The 18,509-nt window shown below is 45.6% G+C and overlaps 1 protein-coding gene across 22 annotated transcripts; it reads left to right on the top strand.

Annotated features, from left to right (window-relative positions):
- Window positions 1–259: 259 nt before the first annotated feature.
- ZBTB24 (zinc finger and BTB domain containing 24) lies at window positions 260–17,234 on the top strand. Of its 22 annotated transcripts, none has more exons than XM_025863833.2 (7): window positions 260–414; window positions 1,082–2,064; window positions 4,178–4,345; window positions 4,807–4,890; window positions 5,545–5,628; window positions 9,230–9,311; window positions 10,329–17,234. In XM_025863833.2, the coding sequence occupies exons 2-7, from the start codon at window positions 1,110–1,112 to the stop codon at window positions 11,041–11,043; spliced, it is 2,088 nt and encodes a 695-aa protein (XP_025719618.1). In that variant the 5' UTR covers window positions 260–414; window positions 1,082–1,109; the 3' UTR covers window positions 11,044–17,234. The 22 variants fall into 22 exon arrangements, 11 of the variants coding, with proteins under 11 accessions (XP_025719618.1, XP_073749850.1, XP_073749852.1 ...); XM_073893749.1 differs by lacking the exon at window positions 260–414 and adding an exon at window positions 746–911 and having other exon boundaries at window positions 1,082–1,891; window positions 4,119–4,345; XM_025863848.2 differs by lacking the exons at window positions 260–414; window positions 10,329–17,234 and adding exons at window positions 752–911; window positions 10,152–10,306.
- The last annotated feature ends 1,275 nt before the right edge of the window (window positions 17,235–18,509 follow it).

Raw genomic sequence — 18,509 nt, 5'->3', positions numbered from 1 at the left:
TGGTTACACATTCGAGACCTTAACGCGAGCTTCCGCATCTGGGAAGAGACCAAGTTGATTAAGGTGCCGCTGAGACATAGTCCCTCTATCACGACAGAAAACGTACACAACTGCAGAGACAACGCCACGCCCCATCCGCCGCCCCCAGTTCACCGCAGTCGCCAGAGCCGCCCAGGCTCTCGGGGCCGCGCCGCCCCGCCCCGGGCGCCTTCGCGCCCACGTGGTCCGGCGTCTGCGCGCAGGCTCGCGGCGCCGGCGCTTCCGGGTTGGCGGCAGCGGCGGTCGCGGGGGCGCAGGGGCCCCAGCCGGGGCGGCGCAGGAACCCCGCCGGCGGCTTGTGCGGATCCCGGCGCAAGGGCGGGCCCGGCGCCAGTGCGCCCGCCAGGCCGCGGCGTGGGCCGGGCGCCCCGAGAGGTAGGTCCGCTCCGGGCCCGCCAACGGTGGGCGCGGGACCTGCGGCCGCGTCGAGCGCTGCCCAGCCATACGCTCCCCTGTCCCGCTCGAGGGGGCCCGGACCGGGAGTGGGGGCCCAGCCATGCGGGCCCCGGTCTCCGGTGGAATCGTCCGCCCGCCATGTCGTGCGCTGCCTGGCGGCCAGCCTGGGCGATCGTGCCACCCCTTCCAAAGCGAGGCCCGATGCGCCATCGGTTATTACTCAGTTGCAGCTACCCCCAGATTCATTTCGCTCGTGTACATTTTCTTTGCCCCCTTTTTTACGTTTTCACAGACAAAATGGTTAATGCGTGAAATCGAGACGCTGTAGGTCCCATTCTGGTCTGCGTGCAACTGTGGAAAGTTAGTGCCGGGGAAGGACTTTCCGGATGCTTGATTCCCATTCCTTCATTTTACAGAGGAGAAGGCAGACCCCGAGAAGTAACATGGATGTTGGAAATTCACCCAGCTAGGCCATGGTATATAATAAGGGTGAGAGAATGGCAAACTAAGTTTTTAAGTTGACTTCTGAAAGTGGTCAATGGTCAACTTCAGTTAACAGTATGAAGCGAGTAGTAGGTTCACTTGGGCTAGATTTAACCTGTTAGATGATGCTTCCTCCTTTTTAATCATTATTTTCTAATTTCAGGCTTCATGCTTCTTGGCCTCTAAAGAAAATGGCAGAAACGTCATCGGAGCCTTCTGGGCAGCTCGTTGTACACTCAGACACTCACAGTGACACTGTTCTGGCCAGTTTTGAGGCTCAGCGGAAGAAGGGCTTCCTCTGTGACATTACATTAATCGTAGAGAATGTGCATTTCCGGGCTCACAAAGCCTTACTCGCTGCCAGTAGTGAATACTTCTCAATGATGTTTGCTGAAGAGGCGGAGATCGGCCAGTCCATTTATATGCTGGAAGGCATGGTTGCCGACACATTTGGAATCCTGCTGGAGTTTATCTACACCGGTTGTCTCCAGGCCAGCGAGAAAAGCGCAGAACAAATCCTGGCCACCGCTCAGTTCTTAAAGGTCTATGACCTGGTAAAGGCTTACACGGATTTTCAAAATAATCATAGCTGCCGAAAGCCAACAACTCTGAACACTGCTGGCGCTCCAGTGGTGGTGATTTCTAATAAGAAAAATGGTCCTCCGAAACGGAAGAGGGGAAGACCGAGAAAAGTGAACAGTGTGCAGGAGGGGAAATCACAGCTGGCTGCAGAGGAAGAAATACAGCTGAGAGTAAACAATTCAGTTCAAAATAGACATAACTTTGTAGTGAAAGGGGGAGACAATGGCATACTGAATGAACAGATTCCAGCGAAAGAAATGGAAGAGGCTGAGCCTGCCTGTGAGCCACGTAGAGGGGAGGAAACGCCAGCTGAAAAAGATGAGAACTGTGATCCCAAGACCCAGGATGGGCAGGACAGCCAGAGTCGGTACAGCAAGCGCAGGATTCGGAGGTCCGTCAAACTTAAAGATTACAAACTTGTCGGGGATGAAGACGAGCAGAGTTCAGCCAAAAGGGTCTGTGGAAAGAGAAAGCGCCCGGGGGGCCCTGAGGCCTGTTGTAAGGACTGTGGCAAAGTGTTTAAGTACAATCACTTTTTGGCAATCCACCAGAGGAGCCACACGGGTAATTATACTTTCGCAGCTTAGTGGAGCTTGTTTTGGCGGGATGATGATGATAGCTTTCATTGATTGTGCAACTTCCATGTGATGGGCATTATAATAGGGCCTTTACGTACATATTACTGCAGTTAGTTCTTACAACAGGCCTGTGAGATCGAGAATGTTATCCCCATTGGACAGATGAAAAGACCAAGTCCTAGAAATAATTTGCCCAGGTCATCCATTTAGTGACAGAGCTGGGATTTGAACCCAGGTAGCCTGATTGCAGAACCCTGTTCTTATTTGTGAGTCGTTGGTTCCAGGCTTGAATGCCCGGGTGTCAAACTCCAGCCAGATTTACTCTGCTTTCTGATTTGTGAACATGTGGTGTGACTGAGGAACTGAATTTTTTATTTTAATTAATTTAACTGGCACCATATTGGATAGTGCGGCCCTAGCCAGAAATCCCTTCCTCCTTTGAGCCCTCCCTTACTTAACTCACTCTGCTTTGGGTCGGGTTGTAGTTACCAGTTAAATACCCCTCAACCTAATTGTCAACTTAAGTATAGGGACTAGTAGTTAAGGCTCCTCTCATCCAGCAGAGCTAGCCCTGTGGTTCTCAACCTGACCACCCAGTAGAATCACGTAGCTTCTAAAACCACCAGTGACTGGGCACCAGCCCCAGAGCTCCTGATTTAATTGGGGCCTTGGTGTTTTTGAAAGATGGGTTCAGAACCTTGAATTCTGGTTCTTTAAACAAAGTAGACACTTGGGAAATATTTGTTGAACCGTAATAGAGGATAGTTGAGAGAGTTAAATAGTTCTCTAACATTTGTTAAAACAGCATGTAGGATGTTCCCTTTTGTCCCCAGGATTCTGAAATTTTGCAGTGACTCACTTTAGCGTGGGTCTGTTTTTGTCCCATTTCAGTGGCTACCCGTAGATCCATACAGTTTGGAAACTCCCATCTTTCAGTTCCTTCATGGATGGTATCTCCCATCAGTTTTCTGTGCTCTCTCTTTCTAGAACTCCCTGGAAATTGGATGTTGAACCTCTGGACCCACCCTCTAAAGTCCTTACCTCTTAATTCCCATCATTTTTGGCTCTGCATTCTGGGAGATTTCCCCTTTATCTTTCTACTCTGTTTTACTTCTAGGAGCCCTTTTTTATTCTCTAAATTTTTTGGTTTTTTTTTAATTCTTGTGAATCCTCTTTTTGGTTCACAGTGTAGTATCTTCCCTCTGTGAGCACGTTAATAACAGCAGTCGCCTGTTTGTCAGTTTTTAACGTTTTCTTCCCCCTGGGCAGCCTCTGTTTTCCGCGAGTTGCTTTTTTTCCTGATCTGTTTTGGTATCTGTTTCAGCAACTAAAAGACCTTCCTTGAATGGTGGTTTTTAAAAAGTCACATTTAATCCTATGCTGGAATGATTGACTGCTAGCTACTGGCCACCACGTGGGCGTGGAGCGGGCCTGTAGACGGCGGCCTCACTGGGGGTGGTGTGGCTGGACCCCACTCCCTCCCCGACACCTGGCATCCCAGCTGCAGCCCCCTTACCCTGGCCCACCACGTTCCCGAAGAAGATGGTCTGCCCTCCCACCCGAGGCTCTGGGCCTGCCTGCCAGTGTCTGAAGCAGGAGCCAGGGAGAGGGCTGGGCAGTCTCATCAGACCCAGTATAAACTCGGACTTGCCGTCCCTGGGGCAGGCCTACTCCACTGTGCCTGGAGACCCTCAGTCCAGAGACTGTTTGTTTTGCCCTCTTCAGAGAACGGCCCCCATCCTTTGTTGGGGAGTGGGCCTGTCTTCTGGCTCCTTGGGCCTTGTGGGGGGGCCTTAAGTGTCTTTGACCCAGATGGTCATTTGTCCCCCTAACCCCCACTTTCAGAGATAACAGGTGCCACCGATGGCTGAGCATTGTGGAGGCTCTGTCTTAGGTTGTAGCTCAGCACTCCTCGCTGCTGGCGTCGGATTCATGTGTCCTGGCTTGCCAGATTTTATTGCTGATGTTTTCTCTCCTGTGCTGGGCCTTTGGGATATTGTGCCTATTAAGAGAAATCCCTTGATTGTCGTTTTAATTTAGGAGGAAACCAAGATGTGCATGTTCTTGCTCACACCACGCTTCTGCGGCTCTCATTCCAGGGGAGCGACCTTTCAAATGTAATGAGTGCGGGAAAGGCTTTGCCCAGAAGCACTCCCTGCAGGTCCACGCCCGGATGCACACAGGCGAGCGGCCCTACACCTGCACCGTGTGCAGCAAGGCTCTCACCACCAAGCACTCGCTGCTGGAGCACATGAGCCTGCATTCAGGTAGCTGGACTTGCGCCCGAAGGCCACCTGCCACCGGGTTCCTGGGCTGGGCGTTCCCGTGGTCAGAATGGTCTTTTCTCAGCCTGGTGTCATCTCCCACGTGGTGTCTGCCTCTGCCAGACCATAGTGTGGAGTCGTGCACAGCGTTCTGTTTTAAACTAGGGCTTATGAACCAGCTACCGGGAGCCCAGCGTACACACGTTTTGTTTAACTCCCAGAGCTTAGAATTATTTTACTTTGGTGACTTTGGGGGAAACTTGAATTCTCCAGTTCTGCTCCAGTCCCCACCACTCCCTACTGCCTTACATACCTTTGCACATTTATGGTACTGTGCTTTGACTGAGGGCATTTGGGTATGGAGGCGAGTCACTTGTATCATTCATGGAAAATGGGGACCTGGGCCCACCGTTTTATTGTTCTTTGTTTTTGCATGTTTTAGTGTCTTGTTTTTTATTTGGCAGGACAGAAGTCTTTCACCTGTGATCAGTGTGGAAAATATTTCAGCCAGAAAAGACAACTAAAGAGCCATTACCGAGTTCATACAGGTACAATAAAGAGAGAAAATTTGGATTGGTGGGGGAGAAACTTAAATACAAATTACTTCTGAAACAGTAGGGTCATACTGTGTAAGATAATTAGTATTTAGGGAAAGAATCTTAAAAAGGGATCTAAATTAGATGTCCTTGTGTTATTCTCTACTACCTTGTGATTTATATTTAATTTTATATTACAGTTTTGGCGCCATACACAGAAACCCTACAGAACTGATATCTTTCAGAAGTGCCACTTGACTAAGAAGGTGCCTGATTGGTTATTAATGGTGCCTAGACCGAAATATCCCCACCCCATAGCTGTCAGTCCAGGCTTTCTCCCACCTAGCTTTTTCTCTCCTGCCAACTGATAAATAATTGAGTTGGGACTTGATGTCAGCTGGCCACAGTCACACCAATGCTTCCAGGGAAGAAGAAAATTACTTTTAGGGAGACTGGAAGGGTCCCGGCTCTCCTGGGGAAGCAGTGAGTTGAGATGCATAGGAAAATATTAACTGTTACCAAATTAATAAAAAAAACTGTTGTTTTAATTAAAGTACCATATTTAAAGTGATTATTTTTCAGGGAAGTGCTTTAACACAAATCACTGAAGAAATGCAGGGAGAGAGCGCATATAGGCACTGACACTTTTTTTATTGTTGCGACAAGGCCACGCATTACCGGAATGCAACCACTGCCGTCGCAAATTCATGGATGTGTCTCAGCTAAAGAAGCATCTACGAACACACACAGGTACAGCTCCCATCCTGCCCTTCCTTTCTGGTACACTTCACGTTCTCAGAAGAGCGAGAATGAGTCCCCTCATCAGGCTCCATTTGTTATAAATCGGGTGGGAATTTTAGAAGACCATTTAAAAGTCCAAGGCAGAAGGCTGTCGACACCATTCTGTGGGGAGATCCCGTCTCTATTTCTTAGCAACACAGAGATGGCTTACTGAGCACTATTCCCGGGTGAAAATTCATTTGAGGGGCCCCTGCCTGGCTCAGTTGCTTGAGTGACTGTTATTTTCAGCTCAGGTCTTGATCTCAGGGTTGTGAGTTCAAGCCCCGCGTTGGGCCCCATGCTGGCTGTGGAGCCTACTTAAAAAAAAAACAGAAAAAGAAAAGAAGAAAATTCATTTAATACCACAAAACAGTACAAGTCTGAGTCTGGTTCTATGTTTCACTCCTAGTGTACCTCAGTGCTGAAGATTACTGAGATACTTTTTTTTAAAAAGAAAGTAAAATGAAACAAACACACAGGTAGCATAAGCACTGAGGGTTTCCCACTTCCTCCCCTAGAACCAGTACTTACAACTTAAGCATTGCTACCTCCAGAAAAATCAGCTTCAGGGATAAAAAGGAGGCAGGATCGATCAGGGCAGGTCAACTTCTTTAATTTAAAAACAGCAAAGTAAAAGTGTGGGTCTTTTAGACCTTTTCGTAAGGAGCACTTCTTTAAAAATGAACCTGTTAGATTTTTCTAAGAAAAGCTTCCTCCTGCAGTTTGGTTCTTTAATGATTCTGTTAATTTGTCTACTAAAATTATATATCAGACTGGTTTATGCTGCTTTGGACATATTTTTTTAAACACAAATTTTTCTTCTTAAACGTAATTTGTTTTCTTAAAATAAGTGTCTCATAGGACAGGAGTTCTCTGAAGAGGAATCTCTGTACAGTCTTTCTACAGACATTACCATGAATAGGTTCTGTGACATTTAATTCATCCGTTTAACACATATTTACAGAACAGCTCCTGGGTCCCAGACACCGCTCTCCCTAGGTGCTGAGGCTGCAGCAGTGAATGAGGTGGCCAGAGCCCCTGCTGTGGACCAGGGAAGACAAGGAAAAATGACTCCATAGCATGTTAGGTGGGAGTCAGTGCTCTGAAGAACTAAACGCAGGGTAAGGGGGCAGGATGTGGGAAGGGGAGCTGCCCTTTTCCGTGGGGACTTGTCTGAGAAGGCCTCACAGATGGGGGGACACCTTAGAGATCTGAATGCTCTGGGGAGCGAGAACAGCCGTTGTGGCTGCTCAGGGGAAGAGCATCCCATGCAGAGGGAACAGCAGGTGCAAAGCCCTGAGACACAGAGTTTCCACCTTGCCAGAGAAATGCCAGGAGGCAGTTGTGACCGAGCCTGAGCCAGGGTGGTGGGCATCAGAAGAGCAGAGGCAACTGGTTGGAATCTGTAACATAGGCCTCTCAGCCGAGCTGCCGAGGCTCGGGCCTCAATCACCTGAGAAGCTTTAAAAAAGAAAATGCCTGGTCCCAACCCCAGAGATTCTGATTGAATTAACCTGGGGTAGAGCCTCGGAACTGCTCTGTGTAAAAATTTCCTCAGTGATCCTGGTGTGCACTCAGGCTTCAGAACGTTGGAGGCCACGGGGGAGACTGGATTTTTGTTCTGAGCGAGAAGACTTTATCGAGAGCAGTGAGATGATAGGACTTAGAATTTTAATAGGATCATCCCAGCGTCGTGTGGGGTGGGGGGAGCCACAGGTGGAGAGACCCATTAGGAGGCTGTTGCAGTAATCGGGGGCTCGTACAGTGTGGTGGCCGTGGAAGTGGTCACCAGTGGCCCTGTCCAGATAGATTCTGAAGGAGTCTGTGTTCTTGGAAAGAATGTCCATGATTTCAAACATTTCGCTAACAGAAAGACTTTCTGAGATTGTCAACCCAGATGGCATTGAATGGTAGGGCGAACATCGTTAGTATGTTTCCGAAACGGAACTCGACACGACAAGCAGGTCCTCAGTCTTTGGATCTGGAGGGGCAGCAAACACACTGAGGTCAGCGCGGGCCCCAGCTCTGGTTTGGGAGGCTGTGGAAGGAGAGCGCCAGTGGCCTGGTTTTCACCTCTGGAGTGGTAAGAGCTGCTGATGCAGAGACTCCCAACTCACCCAAGCTGCCACCAGCATCCTCCGCCTAGATGGAACCTGGAAAGATGTCTAGGGTGACTTTTCCAGGAGAGGCTATGAAAGGGAGGCCGCACTTCAAACTGCACCTGTCCCCAGCCGTTACCTAGTTAAGCGGGATTTCATTCTCTCTTTTCTTTAAATTCATAGCTCCCTTGCCTGCGTGAGGACCACTTAACTTTTGTTTCCAGAGGACATGACAGTCTATCGGTTGTATGTGCAGCGTACAGACTAATGCTGAATAAACGGTTCTTGAAGCTTCATGAATTCCTAGTGGAGTCTGGAACAGTGTGTGGGCCTTAGTTTCCACCCTGTGAAATTCATTCAGTCATCAGGGATTTCTGGAACAGTGTGCCAGGCCTGATTCCAGACACAGGGGTACTAGGATTAGACGAGCCCACAAAGTCTCCTAAGAATGGGGGAGATGAACAGTAAACAACACGTATAGTCTGTGAGGTGGGGCTAGCACTGTGGGGAGAAACGGACCCAGAGAAGGGGACTAAAGAGTGTTGGGGGGCGAGGGACGTGCTTTTGGTGGTGATCAGGCCTCCTTGCTGGGAAAGTGACATTTGAGCAGAGGCTTGAAGGCAGCACAGAGGGTGAACCGCCCTGGGAATCCCCCAGGCAAGACGTGCTGGGGGAGGGATGTTGGGTGCAGGAGCCCTGGCCAGGGCTTGCTCGGGGTAGGGTGTCCAGTGACTCTCCACAGGGCCCGTGAGCTGAGCAATGAGCAAAGGGAGAGTGCCTGGTGAGGTTAGAAAAGTTTAGGGCAAGGACCCGGGGTGGGGGCGGGCAGACAGATGTGTGATGCCTCTAGGCCTAGGGCTTTGGTTTTTATCTCCGGATGAGAACAGGGAGCCTTTGGAGTGTTTGCAGCGGAAGTGTGAAATGATCAGACAGCCTACAGGGTCACTGTGGTTGCTGCTTTTATTGTGGACAGCAGGGAAGCTGGAACAGAAATGGGGAGACCCGTTCGGCTGCTGCAGGGACAGTGGCGGCCTGGACTGGGGGGTGGCAGCGAAGGTGGTGAGATGTGGTCGGGTTCTGGATACACTGCAAGGCAGACATAAATGTGAATAATATGCAGGTCACCCTAGTGCACCGGTGTCCCCAGGAAGGTCAGGTACGAGAGTTATCTCAGGGTGGACCGTACGGGAGTAAATGTGGTGTTCTTTTGTTTACTGTGTATAATCATCTACCTCCTTGTTTCAGTTTTTAAGGGAAGGAACCATATCTTACACTTTCTCTGTATCCTCTTGGCACTCAGCATACAGTGCTTAGGTACATAGTAGGTGTTTGGTAAGGGCTTCATTCATTCATGCTCATTAAGGAGTCAAGTGGTATTGCCTTTTTTTTTCTTAATACTGTGAAAATGTGGGGTGATTTTTGCTTTTCACTTTGTGTTGGATATATATTTCTAAACAGTGTCCCCTTTTTAGGTGAGAAGCCATTTACTTGTGAAATCTGTGGCAAATCTTTCACAGCAAAGAGTTCTCTTCAGACCCACATCAGAATCCATAGGTAAAGTTTTACAGATATTTTTCTTATTTGGGAGTCATTCAACCCTGGTGTTCAGTTGGGTGACATATGTTACTTATACAGGCCTTTTCCCCAAATTATTACACGGGTAATAATTTGTAGTGTAGTTTACTGTATTTTATCTTTACAATAAAGCAATTCCTAACTTGGGCAAAATCAGGAAATCTGGTTCTGGCCAGCAAAAGTTTGCATGACTGATTTCATTTCTTGAATTTTTATTTTGGGCTGGGGGCTGATCCAAAGTTTAAATCTTCAGTCAAAAATAAATATTAAATTCAATGTTTTCTGAATAAACGTTTTTGTTCACACATCCAGATTTGATTCAGTAGTTCTTCTAAGACAAAGAACTAAGGGTTACTCAAGTTGTTTTTGTTTTTTTGTTTTTTTTTTTTTTTTTTTGAGGGAGTGGGAGAGAGAGAGAGGGAGGGAGCTGGGGGTGGGGGGACCAGAGGGAGAGAGAACCTTAAGCAGGCTCCACACTCAGCATGGAGCCCCACACAGGGCTTGATCTCACAACTCTGAGATACACGACCTGAGCCAAAATCAAGAGTCAGAAGCTTAACTGACTGAGCCACCCAGGCGCCCCTACTCACGTTTTGAATCTTGAAGTCAATCACATATACTTAAATTTGGCCACAAGAATCTAAAAGTTGGCAGTGAAATTGAAAACAAAACAAAAAGGAACTTTATGTGTGTAATAGAGAAATATTTGCTCTCTTATCTAAAATAGACTGTAGAATCATAAAATGTTATTACGTGTAGCCCAGGCCCATGTACCACCCTTTCTCAGACAGCACCCCCGCCTCGTCTTTTTTCCTTTAGGATCAGAAATGGAAACCCCCGAAAGTCGTGACTTGCTCTGACTCCTTAAGCTAGCAGAAGAGCCCATGGCTTATGACTCCCAGTCGAGTTAATTGTCCTCTACTCTTGACTTCTCCCTAACTAACCAGGAAGTAATAAGCAGAGCCGTTTGTAAAGTCAAATGTGTATTTTTTGTAGAGGAGAGAAGCCCTACTCCTGTGGCATATGTGGCAAATCCTTCTCAGACTCCAGTGCCAAGAGGAGACACTGCATTCTGCACACGGGCAAAAAGCCCTTCTCCTGCCCCGAGTGCAACTTACAGTTCGCTCGCTTGGACAACCTGAAGGCCCACTTGAAAATCCACAGCAAAGAGAAGCCCGCGTCGGACGCCAGCGGCGTCTCCGGCAGCCCTGACACCCAGGAGGTCAGGAGTATTCTTCAGCTGCAGCCGTACCAGCTCTCTGCCTCTGGAGAGCAGGAAATTCAGCTTCTCGTCACCAATTCTGTACATAACATCAACTTCATGCCCGGCCCCAGCCAAGGAATCAGCATCGTCACTGCGGCGAGTTCTCAGAACATGGCGGCCGAGCAGGCTGCCGACCTCGCCCTGCTCACGCAGCAGCCCCAGCAGCTGCAGAACTTCATCCTTTCCGCCCCTCAGGGGCAGACGGAGCACATTCAGGGCCTCGACATGATTGAAAGCCAGATGGAGCCCGCACAGACCGAGCCGGTGCACGTCATCACGCTTTCCAAGGAAACCCTGGAACACCTTCACGCCCAGCAGGAGCAAACCGGGGAGCTCCAGTTAGCAGGTGCTTCAGATCCGGCTCGACACCTGCAGCTGCCGCCCGCGCCCGCCCCGCCCGCCCCCCACGGGCCCCCGCCCGCCCCGCTGAGCCCCGGGCAGAGCTGACGTGGACGCGCCTTGCGTCCTTGATCTCCCCACGAGCCAGCTGTGCGCTGCGAGGCGGGCCTGCTGAGAGGCTCGGCTCGCCTACAGAGCCTTCTGGAGATGTGAGAGTGAGCGGACAGGCCTCGCGCTTTGCATCCGGGCCCCAGGATGTGCGCGTCCTGTCTTGGATGCAGTCCGGATCGGGATATAGCATTCAGTACTGATGAACCGTTTTCATTTTCCTCTACGACATCTCCGAAAGTCTTGGGTAATTTCGCTTTGGGGGCATTGAATTAGACTTACTCTCAGTCTTGACTGTGCACGGCCACAGGTCTTGCTGACCTTTCCAAAGTAAGAACTTTGTAGAACAAAGGAAGCCCTATATTGGTTGAGTGGGGTAGAATGGTTTGTTCCACTTTATTTTTCGTAGGCAACACAGTTGCTTCTACAAGATAAGTCACAGCTGAATGTGATAGAGGACAACCTTGGAGAATCTGTCCTTTTAATATCTTCTGAGCCCCGACGACCGAGTCACTGTCAACATTTAATCTCTGTGTGGTACAGTGGGCTCTTTGTATCCTATTTAAGGTAGATTCAAAAACATATAAACTAAAAGTCTATTTTAACTCGAATATAATAAAGTCCAAAAAGTACAGGATTATTTTAAAAATTCTGAACTCAGCTTTTCTGAGAAACATGGATTTACATATTTTTTTGGATTTACATATTTTTTTAAAAGCAGGTTACTGAAAATTTAAAAGTCTAATTTAAGTGTGAAATCGGATCAAGACATTCAGCCCATAAATTCTCAATTTTTGTCAGCATTGATACTTGTTTGATGAAGTTAAGACTATCTCAGTTATCCTGAAATATAAAATTTTATTAGGTGTAATTTAAGTGTCAAAGATACTGAATTCTAATTGATCCTGAAAATGGTCTGTGTATTGTGTCTGATAACTTCCTGGAGATGGGACCTTATTATACTATAGATTATAGTAGGTTAAGTCTCATAAAATAGACACCTCATTTTAAAAAGTAAATATCTTCACCTAATCTTAAAAATAACTTGAACTGCAGAGCCATAGTAACCTGTCTATAATAACGGTATGATTTTAAATAATTGTCAAAAGTTGAAATTATGTGTGGGTTAGGTTTTCAAGCCCGGTGTACTTTATTGAATACTTTGATTGCTTTCTCTTTAATGAACTGAAAAAAGAGCACGGGCACTAGTAGTACATCTAAGTTAACATAATGCGGGTGGAGAATAGGGCTAATCTACCCTAAAATTAACAGGGTCCTGACATCAGTTACTTTCTTGCTTTAGACACCTTAATTTCTACCTGAATCAAGGTTTTTTTGGAGGTTAAAGTAATAGAATTCTTCAGGTTTGAGAGAAGATGAAAGCATTTTTTTCACATATTTGCCAAATTATGTTTTGTTATAATTCACAAAATTTCTAAAATGTGTATCTTAATATGTATCAACAAAAGTAATGTTTAAATCAGGCCTGACTAGAGCCAAGATACAATTTTTATAAATACCGTTATGACCCAAATATTATTTCAGGTTTTTAGTCATTTAAACTATTTACTTTAACTTTATTAAAATGCAAAGTTTTTACCAGCTTTGCAAAGCTTACTGTCCTACGGTTTCTCCAGAAGATACACAGTATTAACGTAAATGAATTTTTAACTACTCACTCTGGACAGCTGGAGAATTATTCAGGAAATATGGTCACATAAGTCAAGTTTAACTAGCTTTATGACAGTTTACCTAACTGCACTAGGAGAAATAGAATGTGGGCCACATGTAATTTTAAATTTTCTAGTAGCCACATTAAAAACAAAAAGGTGAAATTAATTTGAATAAAATTTAATCCAACATTTCCCAAATACCATTTCAACATGTAAACAATATAAAAACATATTAATAAGATTTTATATTCTTCATATTAAGTCTTCAAAATCTGGTGTGTATTTTCCACTTAGTGCACATTCAATTTGGATGCTAATGTTCTTCGGACATACTTGATCTGTATTCAGAGTTCATACAGTTTAGAGTTGAAAGCCTAGATTCACATACAGTTGCAGACATAATTTTTTTTCAATAACTGAAGCAATTATTGGTTTAACTTTACATTAAAATTAAAACCTGGGGCACCTGGCCAGCTCAGTTCGAAGAGCCTGTGACTGTTGATCTCTGGGTCATGAGTTCAAGCTCCACGTTGGGCATAGAAATTACTAAAAAAAAAAAAAAAAAAAAAAAAATATATATATACTGAAAAACCCACCACCAGTTCCTCAGTCACACCAACCACATTGCGAGTTCTTGATAAGCCACATGTGTGGCTAGTGGCTTCTGTTGTGAACAGGCTCACCTGTTTCTAACTTGAGAGCCTGTCTCAGCCATAAAAGTATCTTCTGGAAGAGTTCTGGTTTGATCCGCTGTGAAAGGGAAAGGAAATGAGAGCTTTATAAATCTAGCCTCTCTTTGTCCCAAATACACATTCTACCCTCTGAAATCCCAAATTCTAAAGTTCAGTGCCTCTGTATCCAAAGGAAATGTCATGTACATAAAAATGTTTCTATTGTGTGAGAAATTGCCGGCTCAGTGTTTCACAACGTATTTTGTACTAAACTTGTACAGTTTTTTAAATTGTTTTGACAAATGCAGAAATACAAAGTGTACTTCATAGGAAATAGAATATTATGCTTACTGAAGTTACTGAAATGCACCTTATCACTTTCAAAAATGAATCTTTGGTTTTCTCTCAGTAGAGGGCTAGCCTTGGGAAAACTCGAGCTCCTGCCATCAAAATAAGTTATTTATTCATATGCTTGTATCTGCTGCTTTTTTTTTTTCCTTCAAGTACTTAGGCACCATACCCAACATGGGATTTAAACTCATGACCCTGAGGTTGAGAGTCACATGCTCTACCAACTAAGCCAGTGAGGCACCCCTGCATCTGCTTCTTGAAACTCTTTCTACCTCTACTCTATTTTCTGCAGTTGGTTCCTGGGTTCTAAGTGTTGTGAACAACCGGTTAAATAATGCTAAAGAATATAATGATATTCTCATGCTTACATTTGGTTTTCATAAAATTGGATGATAACGTCTGCCACTTACTGAGTCTTTACTGTAGGCCAGGAGTGAAGCCAAGTGTGTTAGGTCTGTATCTTGGTGCTTCTCAACTTCCTTTTTTGTTATGGCGCACGAAGTAGGACTTCCACGGCAACCTTCGATTAGGGGACTGCAGTCACCTCCGGCCATGACTGGCATATTGGCTTGCACGGGCTGCCGTGACAGATGCTATGGACTGGGTGGTTTAAGCAACAGAAATATAGTTTCTTGGTTCTGGAGGCGAAAAGTCCAAAATCAAGTTGTTGGCAGGGTTGGTTTCTTCTGAGGCCTCCTGATCTCTTTCCTTCCTGTGTCTTCACATGGTCTTCCCTCTGTGTGTTTTGTCCTAATCTTAGAAGGACACCAGTCAGTACTGGATTAGGGTCCACCCTAATCCTAATGACCACATTTTCACTTAGTTACCTCTTTAGAGGCCCTATCTTCAAACACAGTCACATCCTGAGGTACTGGGGGTTAGGACATCAACATGAATTTGGTGGGGGACACAATTGAGCCCATAATAACCGGCAATCTGGAACGAGGAGGAAAGCAGTGTCTGGGAGGCACCTACAACCTGTCTGAGGCACGGTCTTATTTTACTTAATCTTCGTGACATTTCTATGGGGTCGGTAATGTGCCTCTTTTGTAGATGAGAACACTGAGGCCCAAACAGATGGAGTCTCTTGCCCAAGGTCACACAGTAATTGGCAAAGCCAGACTGATGCATAGGGCTGGCTGATCCCACTATGCTGCTTCCACTAGATGGGCTTTCCATCACCAGTCTTTTGATACTTTAAGCTGGATTTCTATTTACATATGATCTGCTTGATGTAATCGAAAATTTTTTATTAAAATGGAGGGCCTGAGGCACCTGGCTGGTTCAGTCAGTAGAGCATACAACTCCTGATCTTGGGGTTCATGGATTCAAGCCCCATGTTGGGCATAGAGCTTACTTAAAAATTGATCTGTGTCTGACATTTAGCACACAGACTTTTTACACAAAACAAAAGGCACATAGTCCTACAGAAATGATAACTACCATATTAGTATTCATATTGTAATTTTACTACTATTGATTTAAAGCTTAACAGAAATTTACCTATTGGACAAAAGTTACTGCTAACATGAAAATGTCTTAACATGAGCTTCTGTGAGCCTTTTTTTCAAACTCCTGACTCAGGATATTTTACGTTTAGGGCAGACTTTTTTTTTTTTTTTTTTTGAGAGAAGGGGCGAGAGAGTGCGCAAGCCGGGGAGGTGGGGGAAGGCAGAGGGAGAGAGAGAATCTTAAGCAGGTTCCATGCCCGGCTTGGAGCCTGATGCGGGACTCGATCCCACAACCCTGAGATCATGACCTGAGCTAAAACCAAGAGTTGGACACTTAACCGACTGAGCCACCCAGGCACCCCTTGTTTGATTTTTGCTACCCTTATTTGTTAAGCATTGAGGTGAATTATTATCCTCACTTTCAGACTAAAATAAGCCTAAATTCTTAAGAATTGAAAGAAAACTCTTGGTCTTACTTTTGTAAACAGCAAGCTTAGAGGAATGACCCCGAAAAAAATCCCCCTTGCCTTTTGTAAACAGCAGATGTCAAGGAATGACCTCTAAAAGAAGCAGGAATGTCACTGTGATAGTTTATCTAGCTTTCAAATTCTTTGCACATAATTAAGCAACAAACACTTGTTGGCTATAATATATATATATATATTGTATATATGTAACATATATACACACTATCTAAAATCTTTGTCACTTAAAATGCACAGTAGGAGAGCTTTTATTTTTATTTTTTTTAAAGATTTTTTATTTTAATTTGAGAGAACACGTGAGAGCACATGAGCAGTGGGGAGGGGCAGAGGGAAAGAAGCAGGCTCCACACTGAGCAAGGAGCCCGATGAGGGACTCGATCCTGGGACCCTGGGATCATGACCTGGGCTGAAGGCAGATGCTTGACTGAGCCACCCAGGTGCCCCAGAGCTTTTAAATTAAAGTTCATTAAATCATATTTTCAACACAAAATGTAGGAACTTGAACATGTTTAGGTGACATTAGCAAGACCGTGTAGCCTTTTTCTTTTTTTTTTTTGTTACATGAGTCTGAAAAGTACTACTATATCAAATATGACATGCAGAAGGAGGGAAAAATTTGAGCAGGGGTCAAGTCAGGGAACTAATAACTTCCTTGGTCTTAGAGTATGGGTTTATCATTTATTTTGAATTTTAGTATCCATAGATTAGTATCTTAATATCCAGTAGATCATTTAAAATACGGATTTGAAGATTCTCCAAAAGAATAGTTTGGCTTTTGGTTTTAGTTCATAGTATTTTTATCCTTGTTGAATGAAAAGTTAAACTGAAGCTGCTTTAGGCTAAATTGGAGTTAAAAACAAAACTCCACATTTTAAAATTCTCCCTCTCATAGATAATCCTAGTATGATTAAATGGCTTCTGGACAAATTTTATCTATAATCTTAGTGTTTGAAGTATAAAAGCACTCATTAACAAAAACACAGGGAAGTATTTAAATTGATCCTGATCCCATGTGTATTTTTAATCTCTGTCCCCTGTGTTACCTTGGAGTCTATGAAATCAGCATATTTTCACTTCTGGAGGCAGTACTGGAGTAGAAAGCAGCATATAGAGGAATAGGTTTGCAGGGATGAGTAGAAAAGAATGAGGGACCCAAATTTTTGGTTCACTCCGTCTTGTCCGCTGAGAGAGAAAGCTAGAAGCCATTCTTGATAGGGCCCTCCCCCCTGCCAGGCCCCATCCATCCCCACCTGCTGTCAGTTTCACCTCAAACTATTTTGAATCCATCCACCTCTCCCATCTCCACTACTACATCATCATATTCTCTTGCCTGGGCCCCTGCCAAGGCCTGACCCACCCTTTCTACCCCTTCTCCCCACCCTTTTCACCACTGGAAGTGGTGATCAATTTAGGCTCATCACTGTGCCTTTAGTGGCAAGCAGAGAGTCTTGCTAAATGAATGGATATTGTGTTATTAAGGTATGATCATGTCTCTGTTTAAAATCCTTCTCAGATTTCCACTGTACTCAGAATAAAATCCAAAACGCTGCTTCCTCTTGGGCCCCTTCCCCGTTCTCACTTCCATCCACACTGGCTTCCTTGCTGTTCTCCAAGCACATTCAGCAATACCCTGCCTGAAGGCTGGAGGCAGGTGGTTTCTCGGGCTTGGAAGGTTTCAGCCCCTACTCTGTCGGACCAATGTCTGCTCATCTGTCAGATTTCAGTGTGTCACTTCCTCGGGGAGACCTTCCCTGACCATCTAATTGCAATCAAGCCATGCTGTCCTATCTGCTCACAGCACTCTACACTTTGGACTCAGCTCATAATTATATTTACATCAGGAACTGTGTCCACTTGGTCACACTGCAGCCGTAGCTCCCGGCCCAGGACCGTGGGTGTGCTCTTTGACCTCACAGACCTATTGGTGGAAGGCCATATTACAGGGTGGCTGAGACACGTCACCTGCAGTGCAAGGGATGGCATTGTTGGGACACAGAACACAGTGTAGGTTAGAGGGAAGGGATCCTGTCTTAATGCCTTGGGGTTTGGGCCTTTGAGTCTGTACATTTCTTAGAGTCACCAACATTGAATGATAGGATTTTAGAATTGAAATGGGCTGAGGAGGTTGAGTTATTAAACTGCCTCCATTTAGAAATAAGGCTCAAGCATGGTGGTTGGTGACTTTTTCCAAGGTCACACTAAGCTAGTGAAGCAAAGCTGGAATCTGACCACACCTTCTGGATTATAGACCAGTAGACTCTTCATTGCTTTATGCTTCAGTGTGTATCTTTAATAGGCAGAGAGTGAAACTCGGAGTTAGCAGATTTTCAGCATTGAAGTCATTATTGTTCTGTGATCTTTTTTAAAGACAAATTTTACCATTTATCATTCAGAGGGCCACATAATCCTGTTTGGCTGCTACGGCAAAGTCACTGAGTCAAGGGCCAGATCCTGTCGGGCCTTTGCAAATACACTAAGTTGTACCAGCCAGTTGTTTACATCTGCTCATGAAAGGGAAATGCATGAGGTGATTCTAAAAGCCTGGTAGCCCATTTCTCGTGGACTTTAGGATACTTTTTACACTGTGTATTTAAATATGGGTGTGGCTGATTTGGGGCACATTCATTTCAAGCCAAATGACACGAGTCACACTCAAGAGCTAGGAAGGGCCCTGGCTGGGAGGCTGCCCTAGTTTCCTGAGTGTGACCTGGCTGAATTCCCTGCCTCTCTGTCAGGGAACAGGCACTTGCCCTCGCCTGCCTTCCCCCGCCTGCTTCTCAGCTCCAGCTGGGAGCAGTGAGTGTTCAGGTCTTATGGGTCTCTAAGGGTTTCCAG

The sequence above is a fragment of the Callorhinus ursinus genome, unplaced genomic scaffold (genome assembly GCF_003265705.2).
Source record: "Callorhinus ursinus isolate GAN/ISIS: 27379988/994484 unplaced genomic scaffold, GSC_fseal_2.0 scaffold6, whole genome shotgun sequence".
NCBI classification, from domain to species: Eukaryota; Metazoa; Chordata; class Mammalia; order Carnivora; family Otariidae; genus Callorhinus; species Callorhinus ursinus.
This window is presented reverse-complemented; position numbering and strand designations above follow the sequence as displayed.